The following is a 21,303-nucleotide window of genomic DNA, read 5'->3' as shown; positions in this document are numbered from 1 at the left end:
CTTAAGAGGAATCTACCTGAGAGCCGAAACTCCCGCTGAAAATTTCCAAACTAAAATAAAATGTATAATATGGACTAGAAATGGGCCGGTTGCAAACATTTGCTAGAGCAAAAATAAGAGGTGTTACTCAAAGAAAATGGTTCAAAAATCACGATGAGCGCATTGGCAAAGTTAAAATGCACCCTTTGCTTCACAGTTTGCGTAAGAAATTTGCAGTTTTTCGAACTTCCCGCCTCACAAACGATACCACGGCACAGGTGAACATTTCGTTAGAGGAGTCAGTCCATCCAACCCCTGCTCACAAGGACACTACGCAATATTCAACATAGCCGACGCCAATCCGCCAAAACACATCATGTAACGGGACGATGATTCTGACCACCTGATAACAATCGGCGTGTTCACATTCACATTTTTCTCGCGTTGATACATATCCGCCTCGATTGACCAGCTCTCCTCAACTTGCACGCGGAAGCGTTGGCCATGTTGAGCAGGGATTAAATAGAACAACTCCTCTAACGAAATGTTCAACTGTACCGCAGTACCCTTTTTGAAGCGGGAATCTTAAAAAAACGCAAATTTCTTACGCAGATTGTGAAGTTAGGAGTGCATTTCGGACTTGGCCGATGCGCTCATCGTGATTTATGAGCCACTTTCTACGAGTAACAACTCTGATTTTGCTCTAGCAAAAGTTTGCAACAAGCCCATTATGGATGTAATTGATGGGGCTAATATCCACATTTAATGGCACAACCTGACAAACCAGGGAGGAATCCACCTGAGCGCCGAATCTCCCGGTGAAAATAGGGCGGACGTTTTCCGGGCGTGAAGGTGCGCGCTCCGGAAAAATATAATTCACGACGGGGGGTGGGGGGTGGGGGGGGGGTGTTATTGGCGGCAGTTATGGAATTGGATCGAGCATGTTGGGATAATTTTCCACTCGGAATGGTTCCACATCACCTCGAGAATGCGTTCGGAATATCGGCTCCTGAGCCCGGACCCTCGAACCGTTATCGATGGATTTATCCCTATTTCAGTGATGTGTTTTATCGACCGAGGACGTTCGACGATAATCGATAATCGAAAATCGATCCGCTGCTCCGACGCGGGAAATTCGCGAGGGGAACCCGCTTATCCCCCCTCCCGTTCCTCTGACCCCCCGGCCCCCATCCCGCGGGGAGCACTGACTCGAGATGCTCCGACGACGGAGATGTGGGTTTATGCCCGAGTGGATGTGATTTTCATACTATATTGTGCCTCCGGTGGATGAGGGAGATGAAGTGGCGTATTTTGGTAAATTGAGATGTTGGATGCGAATTCGAGCATTTCCTGTCAAGATTGCGCACAAATTTTGAGTGACACTGAAAAAAAAAACGCTTGGATCTTGAGTCCAGACTCTTAAAAACATTGACAAAAAAAATACTCTTGGTTCAATCGGATTTTTGCTTCGATCAAGAACCAAGCCTCTTAATTGGACGGATTTCTATCAAACGGAACTATGTGCATTATGACATAAGCCCTGTTATGCGTATATTCTTATGGGCCTCAGGGCTCATGTCTTCATGCACATAGTTCCGTTTGATAGAAATACGTCCAATTTGAGCGGATTTCCTTTTGATTTTAGCAAAAACACGATTGAATCAGGAGTATTATTTCTTGTCGTTGTTTTCAAGAGTCTGGACTCTAGATCCAAGCCATTTTTGTTTTTAAGTGCTGTATTTTGACAAACAGGAAAATTCATATAATAGCATGGACAAATTAACGAGAGCAAACACAAAAATGGACGTATTTCTGCCAAATGGAACTATGTGCATTAAGACATGAGCCCTGAGAACCATCAGAATATATGCATAACAGAGCTCACGCCATAATACACATAGTTCCGTTTGGCAGAAATACGTCCAAATTATTAATATCAAATTGCCTGTAACGTCTCCAAGCTGGCGGAGGGTATCAATCTCTTGTCATACGAGGAGGTAAAATGAAATCATTTCATTTTTCATTTTTTGTTGATATTATTTTTACTTTTTTGTTTCCTATTTGACAGAGGGGTCGATACCACTCCAAAACGATCCAAGTATTTCAATATTTGTCTCAGACATGTTCGCCCATTTTCTGGTTTTTGTATTTGCTTTCGTCCATGTTGACTTTCCACGAAAGAAAACTTTACTCTCGAGAAAGGTCACAAATATTTGATGACTTACACTGACAAAAAAAATGTTAACGACATACGTTTGTCTTTGGTTTGAAGAAATTTCTTGATTTTTGCAAAAAAGATTCCTTTAAGTTAAAACAAATTATTTTCGCTCAAAGATACATCTCTAGAGTGGAATTTGAGTTTAATTCACATGAAGTTCGTTTTAAGTTCTAAGAACATTGAAGCGTCATCTAATTAAAATATACCGATTCCTCCCTCTAACAAGTTTTTCTTTGTGCGGACACACTTTTTTCCACTCGAAACAATTGTATTAAAGCCAAAAATGTTTCCTATAAATCGAAGACAAGTTTTTCCTTTGACTCGAGACATTTTTGGTGATAATTTTTTTTTCTGGGTGTGACTTAAGTGGGAGTATGGTGAGTTTTTTTCGAGCGAGACATCTACGAGGTGGGTGATGAATAACATTAAATGGAGAATAATTGAAACGAGACGAAAATTAAGTAGGGGCGGGATGAATGTCGGTGTTTCTCACGCTATTTATTTTACTCGTACGTCGTGCTCAGCTCACGACCCTCAATCTACACAGTTGTCGCATTTTACGGAACGACTCCCATTTTTTCAGGAATTCCTATGAAAATGCTTACACAATCTGGCAACAATCATGGTTGAGGCGCCGAGAATAAATCACCCCAAAGCCCCGTGCTAGCCGTCACCGCACCGTACGGTTTCCTAGCTCCCGTCCTCAGGAAGAACACGTATGAGTCTTTCGAGGTTGCCAAATTACTTTCGACGAAACAAGATATTTCCAGGAAACTTTCCAACATTTTTCTTCCAATTTTTCAGAGAATTCTAGTCTCTATTGAGTGTTAAAGTATTTGACAATTTCAAGAAAAAGTAGGCATAACTTTCGTCAAAAATAAATATTTTATCGGGAAAAATTTGGCAACATTCGAATTTTCATACGACGTTTCTCCTCATCACACAGGGTTACCACAGAATTTCGAAAATAAAATTCCAGGATATTTCCCTGATTTCCCAGACACATTTTGGTGAAATTCCCAGACAATTGAAGATGCGATGGGTGGTTAAGAAGGCATAATTGGAAATAGTTTCCGGGCAAAATTTGTTGCTCGAAACCTCAAACCCATTCTAGAACAAGGTGGCAAAATTTCATGAAAAATAAATTTTTGAAATTTCACGTAAAATATTTCATGAAATTTCAGAAAGTTATGAATGAATTGGAAAAATATCGGTTCCTTTTCATGTTTCGCAATATGTAAAAATTGTGACTTTCTTCAATTTTTGTGTGTTTGATGCGGGTTGCATACTCTAGCCCCTGAAAAATATGAAATATTTCATAGCCCTGTGAAATTTCGTGAATATTTCACAGCCCTGTGTTCGTGAAATTTTCAGTTGAAATATTTCACAGCCCTGTGCAATTTCGTGAAATATTTCACAGCTCTGTGAAATTTCTTGAAATATTTCACAGCCCTGTGAAATTTCGTGAAATATATCACAGCCTTGTCAAATTTCATGAAATATTTCACAACCCTGTGAAATTTCATGAAATATTTCACTAAAATTTCAAATCTTTTATTTCTTTCTTACGTTTAATGCCACCCTGTTCTAGAAAGCAAATGAAGAAGATTTAACAAATTTTCCCTGACATTTTCGCCATTTTCCCTGACATTTCTCAGTTTTCCCTGACTTTTAAAAGTTCCCTGACATTTTCCGGTTTTCCCTGACTGTGGCAACCCCGACCACAGCTGCGATCTAGCTCCCGACTTCGTTGCCTCATTTGACGGGGCGAAGGAGAAAAATGGGGGGAGGGGGCTACGAAGAAATTGATTCGGATGACATATCGGGGGGGGGGGGGAGCAGAAGGAGAGGGGAGCCAATGGCGAGGCGTGAATGTTCGATTATCGATATTTTCCCATTTGAAGCTATGTTAAAGAATCGATTATTAAAGTGTTCGGTACGAACATCCTATTTATCGATCCTTTCCCATGGGTTTAAATGGAAGATCAATCGATGTATCGCAAAGCACGCCACGCCGCTGAAAGGAGCCACAATAACTCGCCGAGCAAACGGAAGAGAGAACGTTGACAATCGGAAAAAGGAGAGATTGTTTTTAATTTAAATGCTCACGCAGAATTTGCTTTCCATATTGTGATTTTCAAATAACGCGGTGAAATAAAGCTTGCGGCAAAAGTTGTACGAAAGCTAAGTTCTTGAGACGAATCTACTGCTCCAAGCATTTGCATCATGGAAAATTTCGCCAAACGATCGAAATACTAAGCAATCGAGCAAAACATGCTCCAGCTCTGTGTAGGGAGGTAATACACATCGATGGCCCGAGTACGAAACCACTCACTTCTGTTGCGGTGTTTCAACATTTCCTAACCTAATTTGTTATTTCGAGGAGAAACACGCCCACTTGACAGCTTGAAATGTATATACAGATTATTCTGCTAACATCGAACAAAAATCAAGGATGTTTTCGAGAAATTATGTTGACTAACTTTCTGAGGCAAAAAGGAGTAAGACAGGAAGATTGCAACGTCGCAAAAAAAAGGCGCGTAGTTTCGTATATTCTCGCTATCGATAATATGCTCCGCGTAGATACACGTACAGTCCCTGAGTCGTTGGTAAAGGGTCAAATTTTCGTTCCCCACGGGAAAAATGGATTGCATTTTGCCAAAAGGAACCAAGAGCATTTCACTGTTGCTAGGAATGTGCAACTTACATTCTTTGCAAAAACTTACCGAAATCATGTAAACAAATTAATTTACAAAGGAAATTTTTATCTTGAATTTGTAGTTTATTGAGAGTAAAGATAAGACTTGTTTAGATGATCAGTTTATAATTGCAAGGTAAAAAAAGTTGCACAATTTTAGCAACATTGAAGATGCTCATGGTTCCTCTTCGCAAAATACAATCCACCATATTCGCATACGGAGACTAAATGGATTGCATTTTGCAAAAAGAAACCACAAGTACTAGAATGTCGCTAAGTTAGTGCAACTTTTTCTGTAAATATAAACTGATCATCTAAGCAAGTTTTGTCTTGACTCCCGATAAATTATAATTTCAAGACGATAATTACTTTTGTAAATTTAATTATTTGCGAGATTACATTAATTTTATTGCAGAGAATGTAAGTTACACAATCTTAGCAACATCGGATTGCTCTTGGCTCCTTTTTGCAAATGCAATCCAATTTTACGTACCTACATTTTTTTTTTTTTTTTTTTTTTTTTTTTTTTTTCCCAATGAGCCAAACATACAGTTCTGGAATGCAAGACGTAGTCGACTAGAAGTCGAAGCCCGTTGTTGAAGCAAGATTTGGCAGGAGTGGTCGGCGCCGAAATCAAATCCCGCATCATCCCCCGTGAGCACGCCGCGCCGCGTAGCCGACATCTCACGTTTTCGATTTAAAATCATCAGTGCCCCTAATCCCCGCTTAAGCCCGAACCGAACGAGCTGAAATTTCAAGCTCATAGCGACTCGCGCACTGACTCCGAGACTTTTTCCACCCACCGAGGCACGATTTCCGACGATGAGAAAAAAATTGCTACTAACTGAAGTGAATTAACCAGACAGGGACCTGTGCACTGCCATGTTAATGAGATTGTACATTCCAAAAGCTATATTGATCAAATTAACTGTGTTTTGTCACTCGCCTCAGCTAAGTCAAATTTTGAAGACCCACATACCAATTTTCGCAAGTTTTTATAGTTTTTATGGTAAGTTTCGTAAGTCAAACTTTTGGATAGTCTGTATTTAACGAAAAGTGAAGCAATTCTGAGATAGATGTTTGTTTGGTGCTTAAAGCTCTGGAAAATATCATTAATTTACCGAAAATTTACTGAAAATTTTAATATTGAGTTTGATTTTAAAATTGCAACTTACGGATTCGCTTTATCTACGATACTTTTTAAGAAATAAAATAGGAGAACTTACTTTTGGGTATCCCCTCGTAAAATGCGTGGTACAACTATTTCAACTCCTAAGCCGCTCAAATTGTATCATTTGATTTGAAGGCGAACATAATTTCTCACTCCTATTTTCAGTAATTCAGAAATAAGAGAGAGAGAGGGGGGGGGGGGGCTACATTCTAACGCTGGCAACTTATCTCAATGTGAATACCAAAACAATTTTCTGTTGGGAAAATCGAGTGAAAAATACTGACCGTATCGCTGAAAAGGTCATTCAAGACACAAAGATCACAACGCAAGTCACTCGTCCTACGGACATTACGCTAAACTAAAATGCAAATATACAACTACAGTAGTCACTCGCTAATTCGAAGCCCTTTAATTCGAAAAAGCCCTATAATATAATGCGAAGGCACGGTTATTCCCTAAAAAAAATCCCTTCAATTCGAAAGATCTCAATGTATGTTGGTCCCCTCGTTAATTTGAAATTTTGAACGCCAAGCCCGTATTCTGCCTTGCTAAGGAAGAACGCTGTATGAACATTCGTTTATTTTTGCGGAACGTTATGATTATTTTCCCTTGAAATTTTCAGGTGAAATTGCGAACAAAATTATCTGAAAAATTGGAAGGAAAATATTCATAAGTTTACCGGGAAATTCGTGTTTTATCAAAGGAACTTTGGCAACGCCTGAGGGTTCATACGGCTTTTCTCCTTAGCACGGCAGTATTTTGGTCCGGAATTTCGCTCCTACGTCCGGGAGACAACGATTTATCACGTCAAGGACATTCACAAATAATGAGAGTAGTAGCTGCTACTTTATAGATATAATGAGGATGAAAACAGATTTTTGTAATAAAAAAAAAAAAAAATAAAAAAAAAAAAAAAAAAATTATGTGTTACGAGAGACACTGGAGGTTTCACGAGCGATGTTATTCTTTGAATCTTCGTGGGGAGAAGTCTTGAGCTGTTTATTAGCGTATTTCGGTGTAGTTTTAGCAGTGCGACGAAGGCAAAACTGCAAATCTACGCCGAGAGATTCCAGTTTGTTTCCTCCCCGGTGATAAATCGCGATTGAGGCAGTGACTTGGATGGTCTCGCAGCCTTTCATTCATATTCCGCCGTAATATCCCTGTCAGGATAATAGTTTGTTGAGGTTCGGTGGTGGCACAACCGCAACGAAGAGGGGAGGAAGTTGATGCAATGATGCCGGCTTGAGCAATAAATTCTCGCGAGTCGAGCGAATTTCCATGGGAAAATCCAGAGACGAGGCAACGCTAAGTTGATGCAATCGTCATTAATTGATCTCCCCCATCGGCGGCCACAGTCGGGCTAGGCCGTTGCTAAATTGAGCGCTCTGCGTTAATGGTGACATGAATTTATGAGATGGACGTATTTATGCTAAAAGGAACTACGTGACGCGCAAACCCTATGCACATAGTTCCTTTCAGCAATATACGTCCAGTTGTTCTGCGGATGCACATTCGAGGAACTCAAGGGCTGGGTTATTGCTCTCCGAGGAAAAACTTCCGGGAAAACTTGAGCGTCTTTTTAAGTTTTAAAGAGGCGGGTGAGGCATGTTTAACTGTCCGAGTTGTTTATGTAAAGCAGTGACTTTTCCTGGATATGAACTTGGGAGACACTGCTTTCTCGCGGAAATTCGGGAGTAGATCAGTATTTTCATGTTGTTTGTGTATTATCATTCATTGATAGATACTCATTGAGAGAACAAACGGCAGGGATAATACTGCCGTGCTACGCAAGAGCGCCGTATGAGCTTTCATACGTTGCCATATTTCCTGCGATAAAACGCAAATTAGCGGGAAAATCGTCAAATATTCTCAAATTTTTCAGACAATTTTGTTTGAAATTTAATCTAAAATATATGAAAATTTCAAAGGAAAATGCGCATAACTTTCCTCAAAAATACAGGTTTTATGCAGGGAATTTGTACAACTTTCGAATGTTCATACGGGGTTCTTCCTCACGGCAGAATATTGATTAGTTAAATTTTGACACAATGTCCTTGAATGCACACATTTTGCTGCGTGGCGAGTGTTATTTGGCCTACTTCAAAAACTGAAGGCGAAATACAGATCGTAGTGCGTGTTATGACAGTGATTTTTATCAAAATTACGGCACCAACTGAATTATTGTAATTTATTGTTCCGAAAAAATCCCACAAAGACTAACGCTTGTGTGCGATACTGATATTTTGTATGAATTTCCACTTCTAGGTAATAGCAGGTGGACAGACGAAAGGAATTTATCCTCAGGATTTTATACAAAAAATTTGCAGAAAAATTCATAATCTGGAATGTATACTGCTGAATCAATGATGAAAGATAGTGGGAGTGAAGGATATCGTGTTCTTTGAAAATACAGTTTCAGGTGCGCTGACATTTTTACTTTCTCGCTCCCCTAGGTTTTAATGATAAAGTGACACGCTTGTTGACTCTTGAACTTGGTAATGCTCTGGCATTAGACCATACAGAAAATTGTTGAAGAGAAGGGCAATGAAAATTTTAATTCGAAGCCAAACGTAGCGTTGCAAACCGATAGAATTTTGGCTTGCTGATTTGCGAGCGACAAAATTAACCGGTGCATGCGCATGCATGGTGGCGATTCCTTGCAAGTTGGCAAGATCGATTTAAAACGAAAAAATCGATTATAAACATCGAAAATCGATATTTTTCATGGACTTCAATGGAAAGAACCCAGTGTTGCCAATTAGCGGGCATGGTCACAGCAGCTGCGAGAAAATTGGAAGTTCTCATGCGAAGTTTCACTGAGCTTCTAATGCGTTTTCGGAGCGATGTAGGATCCAGATCAGTAGCTATATGCAAGATTGATCGATCGATTATCGATAATTACCCCCATTTCAAGCTAAGGTAAGGAATCGATTATATTGATCCTTTTCCATATGTTTAAATGGCAGATCAATTGATACATCTGGAAAAACGCCACGCCACTGATCAATATGAAACCCTGCATAAAGTTTAGGAAGTTTTACCTCTCACAAAATGAGCGCATGCTGATCAAACGACAATGACCCGTGGTCAAGACAATATATGAGTGTAGAAACTGACCGTTTAGATAAGATTTCGTCTTTCGACTCAGATTGCGGAGTTGAAAAGTAATCTTAACTTGAGTACTAAATTCCTACATTAACTCCTTTTTTCTGGCAAGAGACAGAGTCAATAATTAATAGAACTTTATAGTTTTTGTTGTTTTTTTTCTATGGCCAAAATATATTTTTTTCCAACTCCTCTTATGAAGTACATTATGTTTCATCTTAAATCTTAAAAACAACTTATCACAATGTATAGAGTTACGGTAGTTCATGGGCGGTGCGTTGGATGCGCAGGGGGCTTTGCAGACCATAGCTACCCTTACACTTTATTTTTTTGAACCGAGAGTTTTAATTTTTTTCTTTTCCCCCAAAAAATTAGGAGGACAGGAGGGAAAAGAGATGGAAGAGGAAAAAACGGGAGATTGTGGATCGGAGCATAAGAAAGTAGGATGAGACCAATATAAAGAGAGGAAAGTAGACGAGGGAGAAGTGAGGATGAGGAAGAGGGGATGATTGGTGGAAATAGAATAAAAAAGAAAGATAAAGAAGATAAGAAAGGCGAAAAAAGCAAAAAAATAAGAGGAGCAGTGAGAAGAGGAGGAAAGAAACGACTAAAAAGATGAAAAAGAAGAAAAAAAAACAAAAAAAAAAACGAAAAAAGGAAGAAAGGAAAAAACACGGGGAAAAAATAGGATAGTCGTCACAACCAGCAGTTGGTTAAAAAATGCGCCAGCGACCATGCGGTATCTCCGATAACTACCGCGATAGAGGACGCGACTGACGCGGTAGTTACAACAACTACCATGGTAGTTATCGTGACGCCCGCACGGTATCCTGCGCATTTTCAACCAGCCGCTGGTCGTGACGACTATCCTATTTTTTCCGTGAAAATAGGACCAAAAAAACACATGAAAAAGAGCAAAACTGTGGTAAAAAACAAGGAGTAACAGAAAGACGATAGGGGTTACTAATTTTTAGTAATTTTAACTCTCTCAGTTGGACGTATTTATGCTAAAAGGAACTACGCGCGTGGAAAGATGGGGTGTGCTCGTGGAAGCTGCATAAGTAACAATGTAAAAGTGGATATAGTTTCTTTTGAGAAAATGGAAAAGCGGGATTTGACATTAAATCAAAAGGAACTGAGCGCTAACTCGTGAGCCGTGGGCATGTGACAAGAGCGTTGTGGACAGGGCTCATGAGTTAAAGCCGAGCAAGAACGACATCGGAGGCGGCTTCGTTGCCGCTGACGTCATTGGCGCTTTATATTTCCCATTCATTCTTATGGCCCGACCACTAACAAGCACACCCCATCTTTCCACTTGCACATAGTGCCATTTAGCAAAAATACGTCCAGTTTATGGACCCCATGCGCCGCCCAATTTTTTTTTTATTAATTTTTTTTTTTTTTTTAAGATTCGATTTTTTCTGTAAATTTTGAGTAAATGGCCGAGAGATGAATCGTGATAGTGAATTATCTGACACGAATAAAAGAAAAAAGAGGAGGGATTTGAGAAGATTTTCAACTTACTCGTGCTCGTTCGGAAGTGATGGCGGGGATATCGTTGGGGACTTTGTCCCGTTCCTCGTTCATCGTCGAAATGAAGCGATGTGTCGTTTTATAAGCCAGTTCCGGGTTTTTCCGACGCCGCGGTAACGCCGGCTCGACTCGTTTTCTCGCTGAAACACGCCAAGGAACTGCATTAGTAAACTGTAGTTCTCATGAAACATTAGCAGGACAAATCATTTTTCAGGGTTGACACAAAATTTAGAAAATTAAATACCCTGACATTTCTCCGACACATTTTCGTGGAAAGAAAATGAAAGTGGCCAGATGGTTAAAAAGACATAATTAGAAATAAGTTCCAGGCAAAGTTTGTTGTTCGAAACGTCAAACCCATTCTGAAAAGCAAAAAAAGATGACCTAACAATTTCTCCCTGACATTTCGCATTCCTGACATTTCTAGGTTTTCCCTGAATTTTTAAAATTCCCTGACATTTCCCAGTTTTCCCGGTATTCCCTGACTGTATCAACCCTGATTTTTATCAGTTTCGACTTGATTTTTTTTCTTACATTTTTCGAGTTGGAGCTGCAAAGCACGATCCTGATTGGTTTTTTTCCCGACTAAAACTTCACGTTATAAAAGTGATTTTAACTGCAGCCCCGCTAGCTGCTATTAACGGTGAAAGAAAAGAAATGTCTTTGAAGAAATCTTAATGCTCCCAAATCTGTGTCCTGTTTCAGGATGTCCATGGTCCTCTGGTCTTGTGCGGTACGTGAAATTTGAACGTATGAAACGCCTTCAAAATCGAAGGATACTTCCTCGCAACACGCTTAAGTTCGCATAGTCGTCCCACAGCGCCAGTTAGCCAATCTACCCCCTTTCATTCGATCATTCAGAGCATAAAATGATGACACAGGCAAACGTGCTCAAAGTCAACATAAACAAACGCTTAATTGACGTATTTCTATCAAACAAATTTATGTGCAGGTGAGACCCTGGTAAAAATTGGCGATAGGAGCTGCGTTTCAAAATACCATAGGAGTTCTTATAGCCGACTGAAGAAGGCGATAGAAAATCATATAGCTGGCTGTAGAAAGTGGAAAAAATCATACGGCCGGGCTACACGAAGCGATAAGCAATTATACAGCCGGGCTATAGTTCCTATCGCCGGGCTTTACACATTATCGCCATTGGCTATGAAAGGCTATAAGAAATAGTGTAGAAATTCGTGTGCTTTGCAAATCCTTAAGTTTGTACGGAATCACCTTAATATTTACAAAACGCACATTATATTTTTCGTTACTACATATTTTTTTCATCAATTAAAATGAGAATAATCCATACAGAGTGTGCAAACATTTCAAAGTCATGAGTTGAAAAAGGCTGACTCCACGCACGAGATTAAATATTAGAGGCTAACACAAAGCGGAGCGGCGGCACACTGGCGCCTACAAACCTAACAGGGATACTTCACGCATTGCGCAATGCGTGAAGTATCCTTGTTAGGTTTGTAGGCGCCAGTGCGCGTTTTCGCGCTGGCTGCCCGTTTCAGTGTTTCTGAGAAGAATTTTTCCTCAAATCAAGTAGAGAAGACGTAAATAAAGAGTATATACACGAGCACACATGCATTAAATCGCCGTGTTAGTATCAATTAATTTATTTATTTAAAGAAATTTCTGGATGGATTTTCATTATACCATTATTTTCCTTTGCTCATTGTGCCGGAGTAACGAGCTAACTTACTGTTCTAGTTACAACGGAGGGATTGTTGCATCGATCCCGCTTCAACCCTAATATTCTTGCCACCATAAACCACACCCTTCGGAAATAGCTACACGCCGTGCGAAGGGGGGAGGTGGGGTAGAAAAGGGGGTGGCAATCTGGACAGGGTAGCCAGGCCACGAACAGCCCAGTAAAAAACTACACGTGAAATCGTTTCCCGCCCGTGGCATTAAGACACGAAAAGCAATTCATCTGAACTCATTTGAGCCGGCCAAAAGGTCACGCACAGACAACCATAGATTCAACCACCAACAAGCAACGACCCCACTCCCACTCATACTCATGCGAATGACTATTGATGAATATGGTCAACAGAGAATTTGCAGGTGTCTGAAATTTGATGAATTTCGTGTTCAAGTGGAAACTTCTGAGTGAACTGAATGCGAGGATACCCTTAGTTTAGGAATTGAAAAACAATTGGAGAAAATATGACAAAATTATTTAATCTGCTAAAATACGTGTGTTTAAATGGGAAATGCCGCTAAATGACGTCACTAAGCGGTGCATTTTTTCACTTTGAAATTTATTTTTATAATATTTCCCATAGTTAACAGAAAAAAATATAAAAATTACTGTAAAATCAGCTCTTTAAGCACTTCCAGATGAAAGAATAAAAAATATGCATGCGAATTCTCCATTCGGGTACTTTATTTGGATAACTTGATTATTCAAGAATTTCTACATGTCCTCATTTTTATTAAAATTGCATTGTTTTTTAAAGAAGGGGGATGTTGAGAGAAAACACTGTATAAAAAACTTTATAAAAACTTTCCCAATTTCCCATGATAAAGTACACATTTTTCTTTCTTTTTGGAAACATGTGAATATTTTCCTCAGAAAATTTCCGAATATTTTATTCGCAATCTATTCTAGCTTATCTACAAATGTTAAGGGAAAATGTTCGTAACTTTTCACGAAAATTAATGTTTCATTTCGGGCCATTCGTCAACGTCTAGATGCTCTTACGGCGCTCTTCCCCAGTGCAGCAGTGGGCTGATTATTGAAACTTCTAGACAAGCCAATAGACAAAAAAAAACAAAGGGAAAATGAAGCTATCTTATTGGTGGAGGCGGTTGCAGCAATGGACAAATAAGATAAGTAAGATCAAGTGACGGCAACCGGCGTGAGACTCTACTTCCCCTTAGTCTATAAGCACATACGCGGTTCAACCATCAACCAATGAGATTGCTCCGTTTTCCCGTCGTCCTCTTTGTCTATAGCTTTATCCATCAGTTTCAATAATCAGCCGGCAGATTACGCGAGACTGTTAGTTCCAGAGGGCCAAGCTCCGCGCGACTTGGTTCAAAGTCGAAGTTTCTCCTGCGAAACTAGTGAAGGAGAGAAATGTGGGAAACCGTGCGGAAGAATGGGAAAAGCGTTCGCGCAGTTGCCAGAATTCGCAAATGTTATCGATGACGCATCATCATATTCAAATTAAACTTTTTACTTTGAAAAAGCATTAAAGCCAAATACATACATTCAAATGTTAAAATTTTAAAAATTCTAAGTTTTATGACGCGTGCTGAAAATTTCAAGAGAAATGTGCATTTAGGCTCTTAAAATTGTTTAAAATACTAGTGTATGCTGCATATTTTTATAGAAAATTCTTTTTTACAGGAGCAACAACTTATTTTGTCTTAGATTAGGTAAAAAAATCAAAATTTCAATCTAAGTAAGAATGTTTCACTATTTGCCTGAGCATTTAACAAAATGCCTGATTTGACTATTTGCCTTCGACAGATACACTAACGTCTTCTTATGTACATTAATTAAACATCACAGAACATAAAACATACTTTGAAGAAAACACCGTCCTTGAAGAAAGATTTTCACAGAATTGCCTCTTAGCAAAAATCAGGTGAAGTTTTGAAAAATACGGCAACATTATGTGGCCGTCAAAGCATGCACTGCCACGGACACACGGCAAGGGAGGGGGAGGGGGGAAGGACACATCTCGATGAATACCTTGCGAAAACACTCTCATTTCCATGCACAATGGGTGGTTTTCAAACGTTGAGAATGTGCCGAACGTTGCGCATCGACCATTTCAGTCTCATCCTGGAAAATTGCTTTTATATGATCTCAAAATTCCCGCAAATAAATGTGTTTCTTTATCAAAAATCTTTAAATTATTCGCGTCATTGATCCGATACAGACTCTGAAAGCGCAGGAGTCCACTTATACGCTACTAGGGTGTCTATCAGCTGGAAGAAACCAAAATTTGGGGCTCTTTTTTTCATGAAAATTGGACATTTTTACCGAAATAGACGAGAGATAAGCCGCGAGAGAAAGTGACATAAAATGAAAATAGATAAACTCAATACCGAGCTCCCGAAGTTTCGGACCGTTCCCACCGTAAGACGCCAGCGAGGGTTTGAATTTCTCCCGCCTCGCGCACAACCGCAGCACCACGAAAATTTGAAATTTTCGGCCAACGATTCTTGGCAGTTTTCGGGGACACTTTTCCAGAATCGGGGACAATCGAGGACTTTGGGGACTTTTGGGGACCGGTAGACACCCTGGCTACACTGACTACATTTTATAATCCAAAGTAGGTAAGGTTTATAATCCGACGGCTCTATAGATTGCGATCACATCGAAAAAGTATTGCTAGTATATAAAGGTTTTGTGCATGTTGTCTATTCACTATAGATGAAGAGGCTTCTCGTATTGCAATTTATTGCGATAAAATTGAAATAAACAGTATATTTTGCATTGAACACCCTTCCAAACCCGTATTGTATCGGCGGTTTAAATTCCGTATTTATTGATCGATTTATTTTAAAAAATTGCAATTAAGTACATTTTTAGGGTAAGAATTACACTTCACTTTTAGCCCATTCAGATTGTTTGGGCGCTGAATATACATCAGAATTATAAAAACACAGAATTTTACTTGGAGATTTTTGGCAGTCTACTTTACACCAAAAAAACGTTTTGAGATATAATTAGACTTAGAGCGCCGTTGCTTGTCAACAAAATTTGGTTTTTTAAATCCATGCGGCTTTAATTTAAAGCCAGTTTTTTAGTAAAAAAAACGTAATTTTGCTATAGCCTAGTTTGATATTAAAAAACGATAGCAAAACAACGTTTTATTTCACTCAAACAAACTGACTTTCAGTCAAATCCTTGCGGAAAGTCAGTAGGATTTAACAGATTTAAGTTAAAGCCAGAAAACCAATTGTTGTCGACAAGAAAGCAAGAAACGTCGCTTGGTCAAAATAATATCTCGAGAAAAATTGTTTTCCCTGTGCGGCATTTTAGACGGGAGAAATTGAGGAAAACCCTGCAAGTTGTTAAAACAAACGATGGTAGACTAGGTAGAGATACATTATTTTCAGTTGAGATCAGGGACCCAAGCCAGGAGATTCTCGTAACAGTCCCCCTTTTTTATAATAGCGGGCTGCTGATCATAATGATACAAGTTCATTAGGCAGGGGGAATGCGCGAGCACCTAATTAAATTTTTCCTCGAAAAAAAACGAGGATGTGAGTATGAAAGGTGGGCGGATTGGCGAGGAGGAGGAATCCCGGCGAATTTTTCGCTCCAGTTGCCCGACGCCTCGTCGCGTCGCGTCGGCTCGTGCGTGAAATGAAGCTTTCAACGACTTTTAAGGCTCGACGGTGGCGCTCGGCGGGAGGGAAAAGCGCGGCGGAGTAGTGAAAGTCACGTCGCCAAGTTCACATCTCGATCGCGTGCGCCGGCAATTAGAAGAAATAATTAATGAGTTGTCAATTACTCGTATCACAGTGCGTAAAACACCTTCTTCGAGTTTCTTTTCCTGAATGCATTGGCGCGGCGGATGGCCGGGCGCATCGGATCGGGTCATCGTGTCTCGCCACATTCAGGACCGCTAGGAGTAGTTTGAAAAGGCGTCAGGGCGCGTGCCGCCAGGCTCGTTTCAAGGGGGGGGGGGGGGGGGGGTTTACGGGTTACTGGGACTGGGTCCCTGGTATCGTGAAAAACCACTACAAATTCACATTCAACCCTGTATCGTAAGGGAAAATGAAACATGTATCCTACAAATATCGCCAGAGGTGAATAACTTTTCAAAACATGCTGGGGCACTGTAGAATTCTTCTGACTTCCTTGAAGATTTCTATCGATTTTCAAGATTTTTAGTACAGAATGATATTTTTCATAACTGCATTTCATAATCTTCCGTCGTCAGATGCTGAGAGTCTCCAGTCTGGGCATTCTCGACTTCAATGCCTCAACTCTTTTGCCATAGACCAAAGAAAAGGGAGTCCAGGGGGGCCTCTAGGGTGTGCCTTATTTTTGAGTTTTGCGAAAATCAAGTTGGTCAACCCCTAAAAAGTTTCTATGTAGTCTCTAAATAAACCCCCTAAAAGGAAAAAATTTTAAAAAAATTTTAACCCGTGCCTCAAAGGGCCTAAAGGGCCTAAACCCAAAATTCAAAAATTTTGGCAAGCGACACATCAATTCTGAAGGAAAATGGCAAGTTACGGCCCTTTTAGGGCAGAAATTTCGTCCGTTTTGCCGTATCTTGAAGCGTAAGGTCACAAACGGCCCAATGACGACGTGAGGCTATGGGCTGGCGGGGCGCGCCGCGGCCGGCCCGCCGCTGAGCGTGCGCGCGCGGCAGGGTTGCGTATCGCCGCTTTACAACGGCGTAGAGGAACGAACGGTGGGGTGGGAGGGGGATATCCAGTGGAAAAGCATCCACATTTTCTATCCATATTGAAAATGCATTATACTTTTTCAATATAGATGAGGAAATATGAGCCATACAAGGAAGTGATGAAAAGAGTGACAAATACATATATAGTTTGTACGGTTAGGAGTGTAAGTGGGGAAAATTTGCCATAACTACAGAACAGCCCTGAAAATCTCCGGGAAATAAAAGCTGCTATTGATTCTTCTTCTTCCGTGTCCGATAGCACCAATAAGATTAAATTAGATTTTCCCGGACCAATAATTTGCAACATAGATTGCTTCGTCATTTACACTAAAAATATCGTCCCCTGTGCAGGTTTTAGTCATGTTAGGGCAGATTAGAAGGTGGTTGTAGTAATGTGGAAATAAAAGCTGCTATTGATGAGAGGTTTGCATGAGAGGTTTAATTAAGGACTAATTAAAAAGATAGGTGCGATGTTGTCGAATCGTAAGCCCTTTACGCGATCAAAAGCGATTAGTGTAAATTTAATTGGAAAAGTTTAAGAAAAATTTGATGAAAGAAAATTGCCCCAAATTCTGGAAGTGCTTAAAGTGTTTTTCTATTATGTGAAGTTTTCGCACATTAATGTCAATGGCGGTGCGTCAAAAACCTCTGATCTTGTAATTCCAATATGGAATGAAAAATGTAGAATCCCTGTGATACATAGTGTCCATGTTTTTAAAAATGTTTACATTTTTATGAGGAGTGGAGGCGCGTATCAAAAAATGCTAGCCGTCGATCGCTGGTTCAAGAGAATTTGGAGACTGATTTTACGGCAAAAATCGACGTGTTATTCGACATTGCTTTATGCAATACTCTAGATATCATGGAAAATGAAGAGGATAAAGCATGTTTAATTCTTCAACGAAAACCTGGATGAGAATGCATAATATCCACAGTGAAGGATACTATCCTTGCAGCAGAGGTGAGGAGAGCAGACAAGAAGAAAGCTCGCGCCCAGTAGAGAGTTTCTCGACAGGAAAAGTTCACGCTCGCTAATGAGTCCCGCCAAACGGAAGAAAATAGGTTTTTTCATTTCATATGAAATTACTGAAGGTTTGATACACCAATAAGACTTTGTTTACCCTCCTTTTCATTGGTGTATTTGACGCGGCATCAATTAGAAAGTTTTATTCAATCGGTTCAATCTGGCTTCGCCAACTTACAGCTGATGTTGATTGCCTGGCCTCACCCACGGGGCTAAATGACACATTAGCCTCATTTACTCAAATCTTCCCCAGTAGCCGAGTGGTCAAGGGCATTGCCCACGGTTATAAAGAGTGGGGTTCAAACCCCAAATTAAATCATATTTTTTCGAGAAACTAATATTACATTTTTGATTATAGCAAGTAACTGTGGCGGGGGGGGGGGGGGGGGGTTCAGTACCAGAAAATGTAAGTGGGTAAGCCATATTGAACCTCTCGAATTAAACTTTCTAATTGATGTCACGTTAAATGCACTAATGAAAAGGTGGGTGGATGAAACATAGACACTATGTATCACAGGGATTCTACATGTTTCATTCCATATTGGAATTACTGCCATTGACATTCATGTGCGAACACTTCACATGATAGAAAAACACTTTAAGCACTTCCCGAATTTGGGGCAATTTTCTTTCATCAAATTTTTCTTAAACTTTTCCAATTAAATTTACACGTATCGCTTTTGATCGCGTAAAGGGCTTACGATTCGACAACATCGCACCTATCTTTTTAATTAGTCCTTAATTAAACCTCTCATGCAAACCTCTCATCAATAGCAGCTTTTATTTCCCGGAGATTTTCAGGGCTGTTCTGTAGTTATGGCAAATTTTCCCCACTTACACTCCTAACCGTACAAACTATATATGTATTTGTCACTCTTTTCATCACTTCCTTGTATGGCTCATATTTCCTCATCTATATTGAAAAAGTATAATGCATTTTCAATATGGATAGAAAATGTGGATGCTTTTCCACTGGATATCCCCCTCCCACCCCACCGTTCGTTCCTCTACGCCGTTGTAAAGCGGCGATACGCAACCCTGCCGCGCGCGCACGCTCAGCGGCGGGCCGGCCGCGGCGCGCCCCGCCAGCCCATAGCCTCACGTCGTCATTGGGCCGTTTGTGACCTTACGCTTCAAGATACGGCAAAACGGACGAAATTTCTGCCCTAAAAGGGCCGTAACTTGCCATTTTCCTTCAGAATTGATGTGTCGCTTGCCAAAATTTTTGAATTTTGGGTTTAGGCCCTTTAGGCCCTTTGAGGCACGGGTTAAAATTTTTTTAAAATTTTTTCCTTTTAGGGGGTTTATTTAGAGACTACATAGAAACTTTTTAGGGGTTGACCAACTTGATTTTCGCAAAACTCAAAAATAAGGCACACCCTAGGGGCCTCTCCCCCCCTAGAATTGAAAATAGTATCATATGCCAGCCAAAAAAAAAATTCCAGATGTTTTGAATGCAACAATTCGAAAGTATTTTGTGCTGAAAGTAGAAAAGAAGCGTAATTATTCTGTAGAAATTGATGGAAAATCTCCGTCATGGAAGCTTCAAAATGCGTCCGAAGAGATTTAAAATTTCAAAAATTTCCCGGGGGTGGCGCCTGAGACTCCCCTCTGTGCTGGGGGCTCGGGCCTTAAACTGGTAGGTATCAGGGCCCGAGATGGGATGTAGCGGGCCTGGTGCCGCGGTGGCTTAGCGGACCAACCCTCCATGGGTAAAGGTTATATCCATGGTCGCTGGCTCCTTGCACATCTCCATTCTTAAGGGAGGTCCCATATGATTTACCTACATCGTGATTAAGGCCCGCGCTCATAATGGCTCCTTAAGCAGCTCCTTTCTTTAGCAAGTCCCTTATAATTTACATTGTAATTGAGGGGCTGGGAGGACAAGGTGCATGAGTGCAGTTTTTGCTACGTCGAGAAATACATGTTTGAAGTTTCGAAATTACATGGACCCCTATGGCGTAAAGAAAGTTCAAACTAACTTTTTGATGCTTAAAAATTGGAATTTGGGAGCGAATTTTTCTCAGGATATGCATTGAGACTGTTTTTACTTGAATTCATTAATAACTCAATTGCACTTATGCGCCGTGTCATCCGAGCCCCCAAAGGAAGATTTCAGGAAATCTTCAACATAGCATCGTAGAAGAAACAAGTTGCAAATAAAATTCTATAGTAAAGCTTTGGAAATATAGGCATTTGCAAGGTATTACAATGATTTACCGCGGCAAAAATCATCAAGTGAAAAATATTACGGAGTAAAAAATGATGAGTTTCACAAATTTTCAAGAGGGTAAACCTTGAAATTGTCATACCTGTAAAATGTATTATGAAGTTTTGGTAATTGTTTAAAGAGATAACTTCTTGTGATATCTTTTAGGGTCAATTTACAAAGTTACTTTGTTGAATTCTATACTTGAGATTCGTTAAAGTTGTTCTTTTTGATACTGTGTTGAGGCTTTCCTGAAACTTTCCATAATCACGATGAAAACCATACGTGGCTTCCTAAAGGAAGGAGTTGCTTTAAAAGCAACTAGAAATTCGACCCTATACGTATCCTTGCACAAAAGTTTGAGGATCTAAGACCATATGAAAATGATAATTTTCACAAAACTTAAAGAAAAATCCAAATTTTTTACCTCAGAAATTTACTTCTTTTACTTTCTAATAGGGTTTTACTTCTAAATTATATTTTAGGAAATTTTATGGCTGTTTACAAGATTTCTGGCACTTGATTGAACATTAATATTAAATTGTGCAATATTTAGTAGGATATGGTACCGAGTATGTAAACGTTTGTCGGTGCAAAGTGATTGGTCAATTGGTCATATATCCGATCGTTCAAAGAAATTTCAGTTCTATGAATGCTTGCTCTCAAAATATCTAAAATAAAGAGTTCCAAAAGTTCTTTATTCGAAACATTAGAGATTTCGAGAATCCATAAAGATAGGATTAATTATGGAGGCATTACGAGGAATCGGATTTCACCATTTGTCTGAAACAAATACATTTCCAATTTGAGGATTTCACCACCACAGAACTACACCAATAGTTTTTTTGGCGATTGTTTAGAATTGATGACAATACACGAAAACAAACTACTATCAATAAGACACATTTTCATATTTTTACGCGAGTTTCTGAGGAAATACTTGCTTTTGACATACATTATTTGTGATTTTCTTTTAC

At 39.8% G+C, this 21,303-nt stretch overlaps 1 protein-coding gene across 4 annotated transcripts in view; it reads right to left on the bottom strand.

Moving 5' to 3' along the window:
• The window catches only part of LOC109035981 (uncharacterized), a 52,150-nt gene extending 41,268 nt beyond the window's left edge, over positions 1-10,882 (bottom strand). For 3 of the 4 annotated variants that reach the window (XM_072305734.1, XM_072305731.1, XM_072305732.1), the window contains exon 1: positions 10,696-10,881. In XM_072305734.1, coding sequence (XP_072161835.1) covers positions 10,696-10,758 — 63 coding nt within the window. In that variant the 5' untranslated portion in view covers positions 10,759-10,881. Of the gene's footprint in view, positions 1-10,695 lie in introns of all 4 variants that reach the window. The other variant, XM_072305733.1, reaches the window with a different exon arrangement.
• Positions 10,883-21,303: the final 10,421 nt, after the last annotated feature.

The sequence above is a fragment of the Bemisia tabaci genome, unplaced genomic scaffold, assembly GCF_918797505.1.
Source record: "Bemisia tabaci unplaced genomic scaffold, PGI_BMITA_v3".
Lineage (NCBI taxonomy): Eukaryota > Metazoa > Arthropoda > Insecta > Hemiptera > Aleyrodidae > Bemisia > Bemisia tabaci.
The sequence above is the reverse complement of the archived record's forward strand: the minus strand, read 5'-3'. Positions and strand labels throughout refer to the sequence as shown.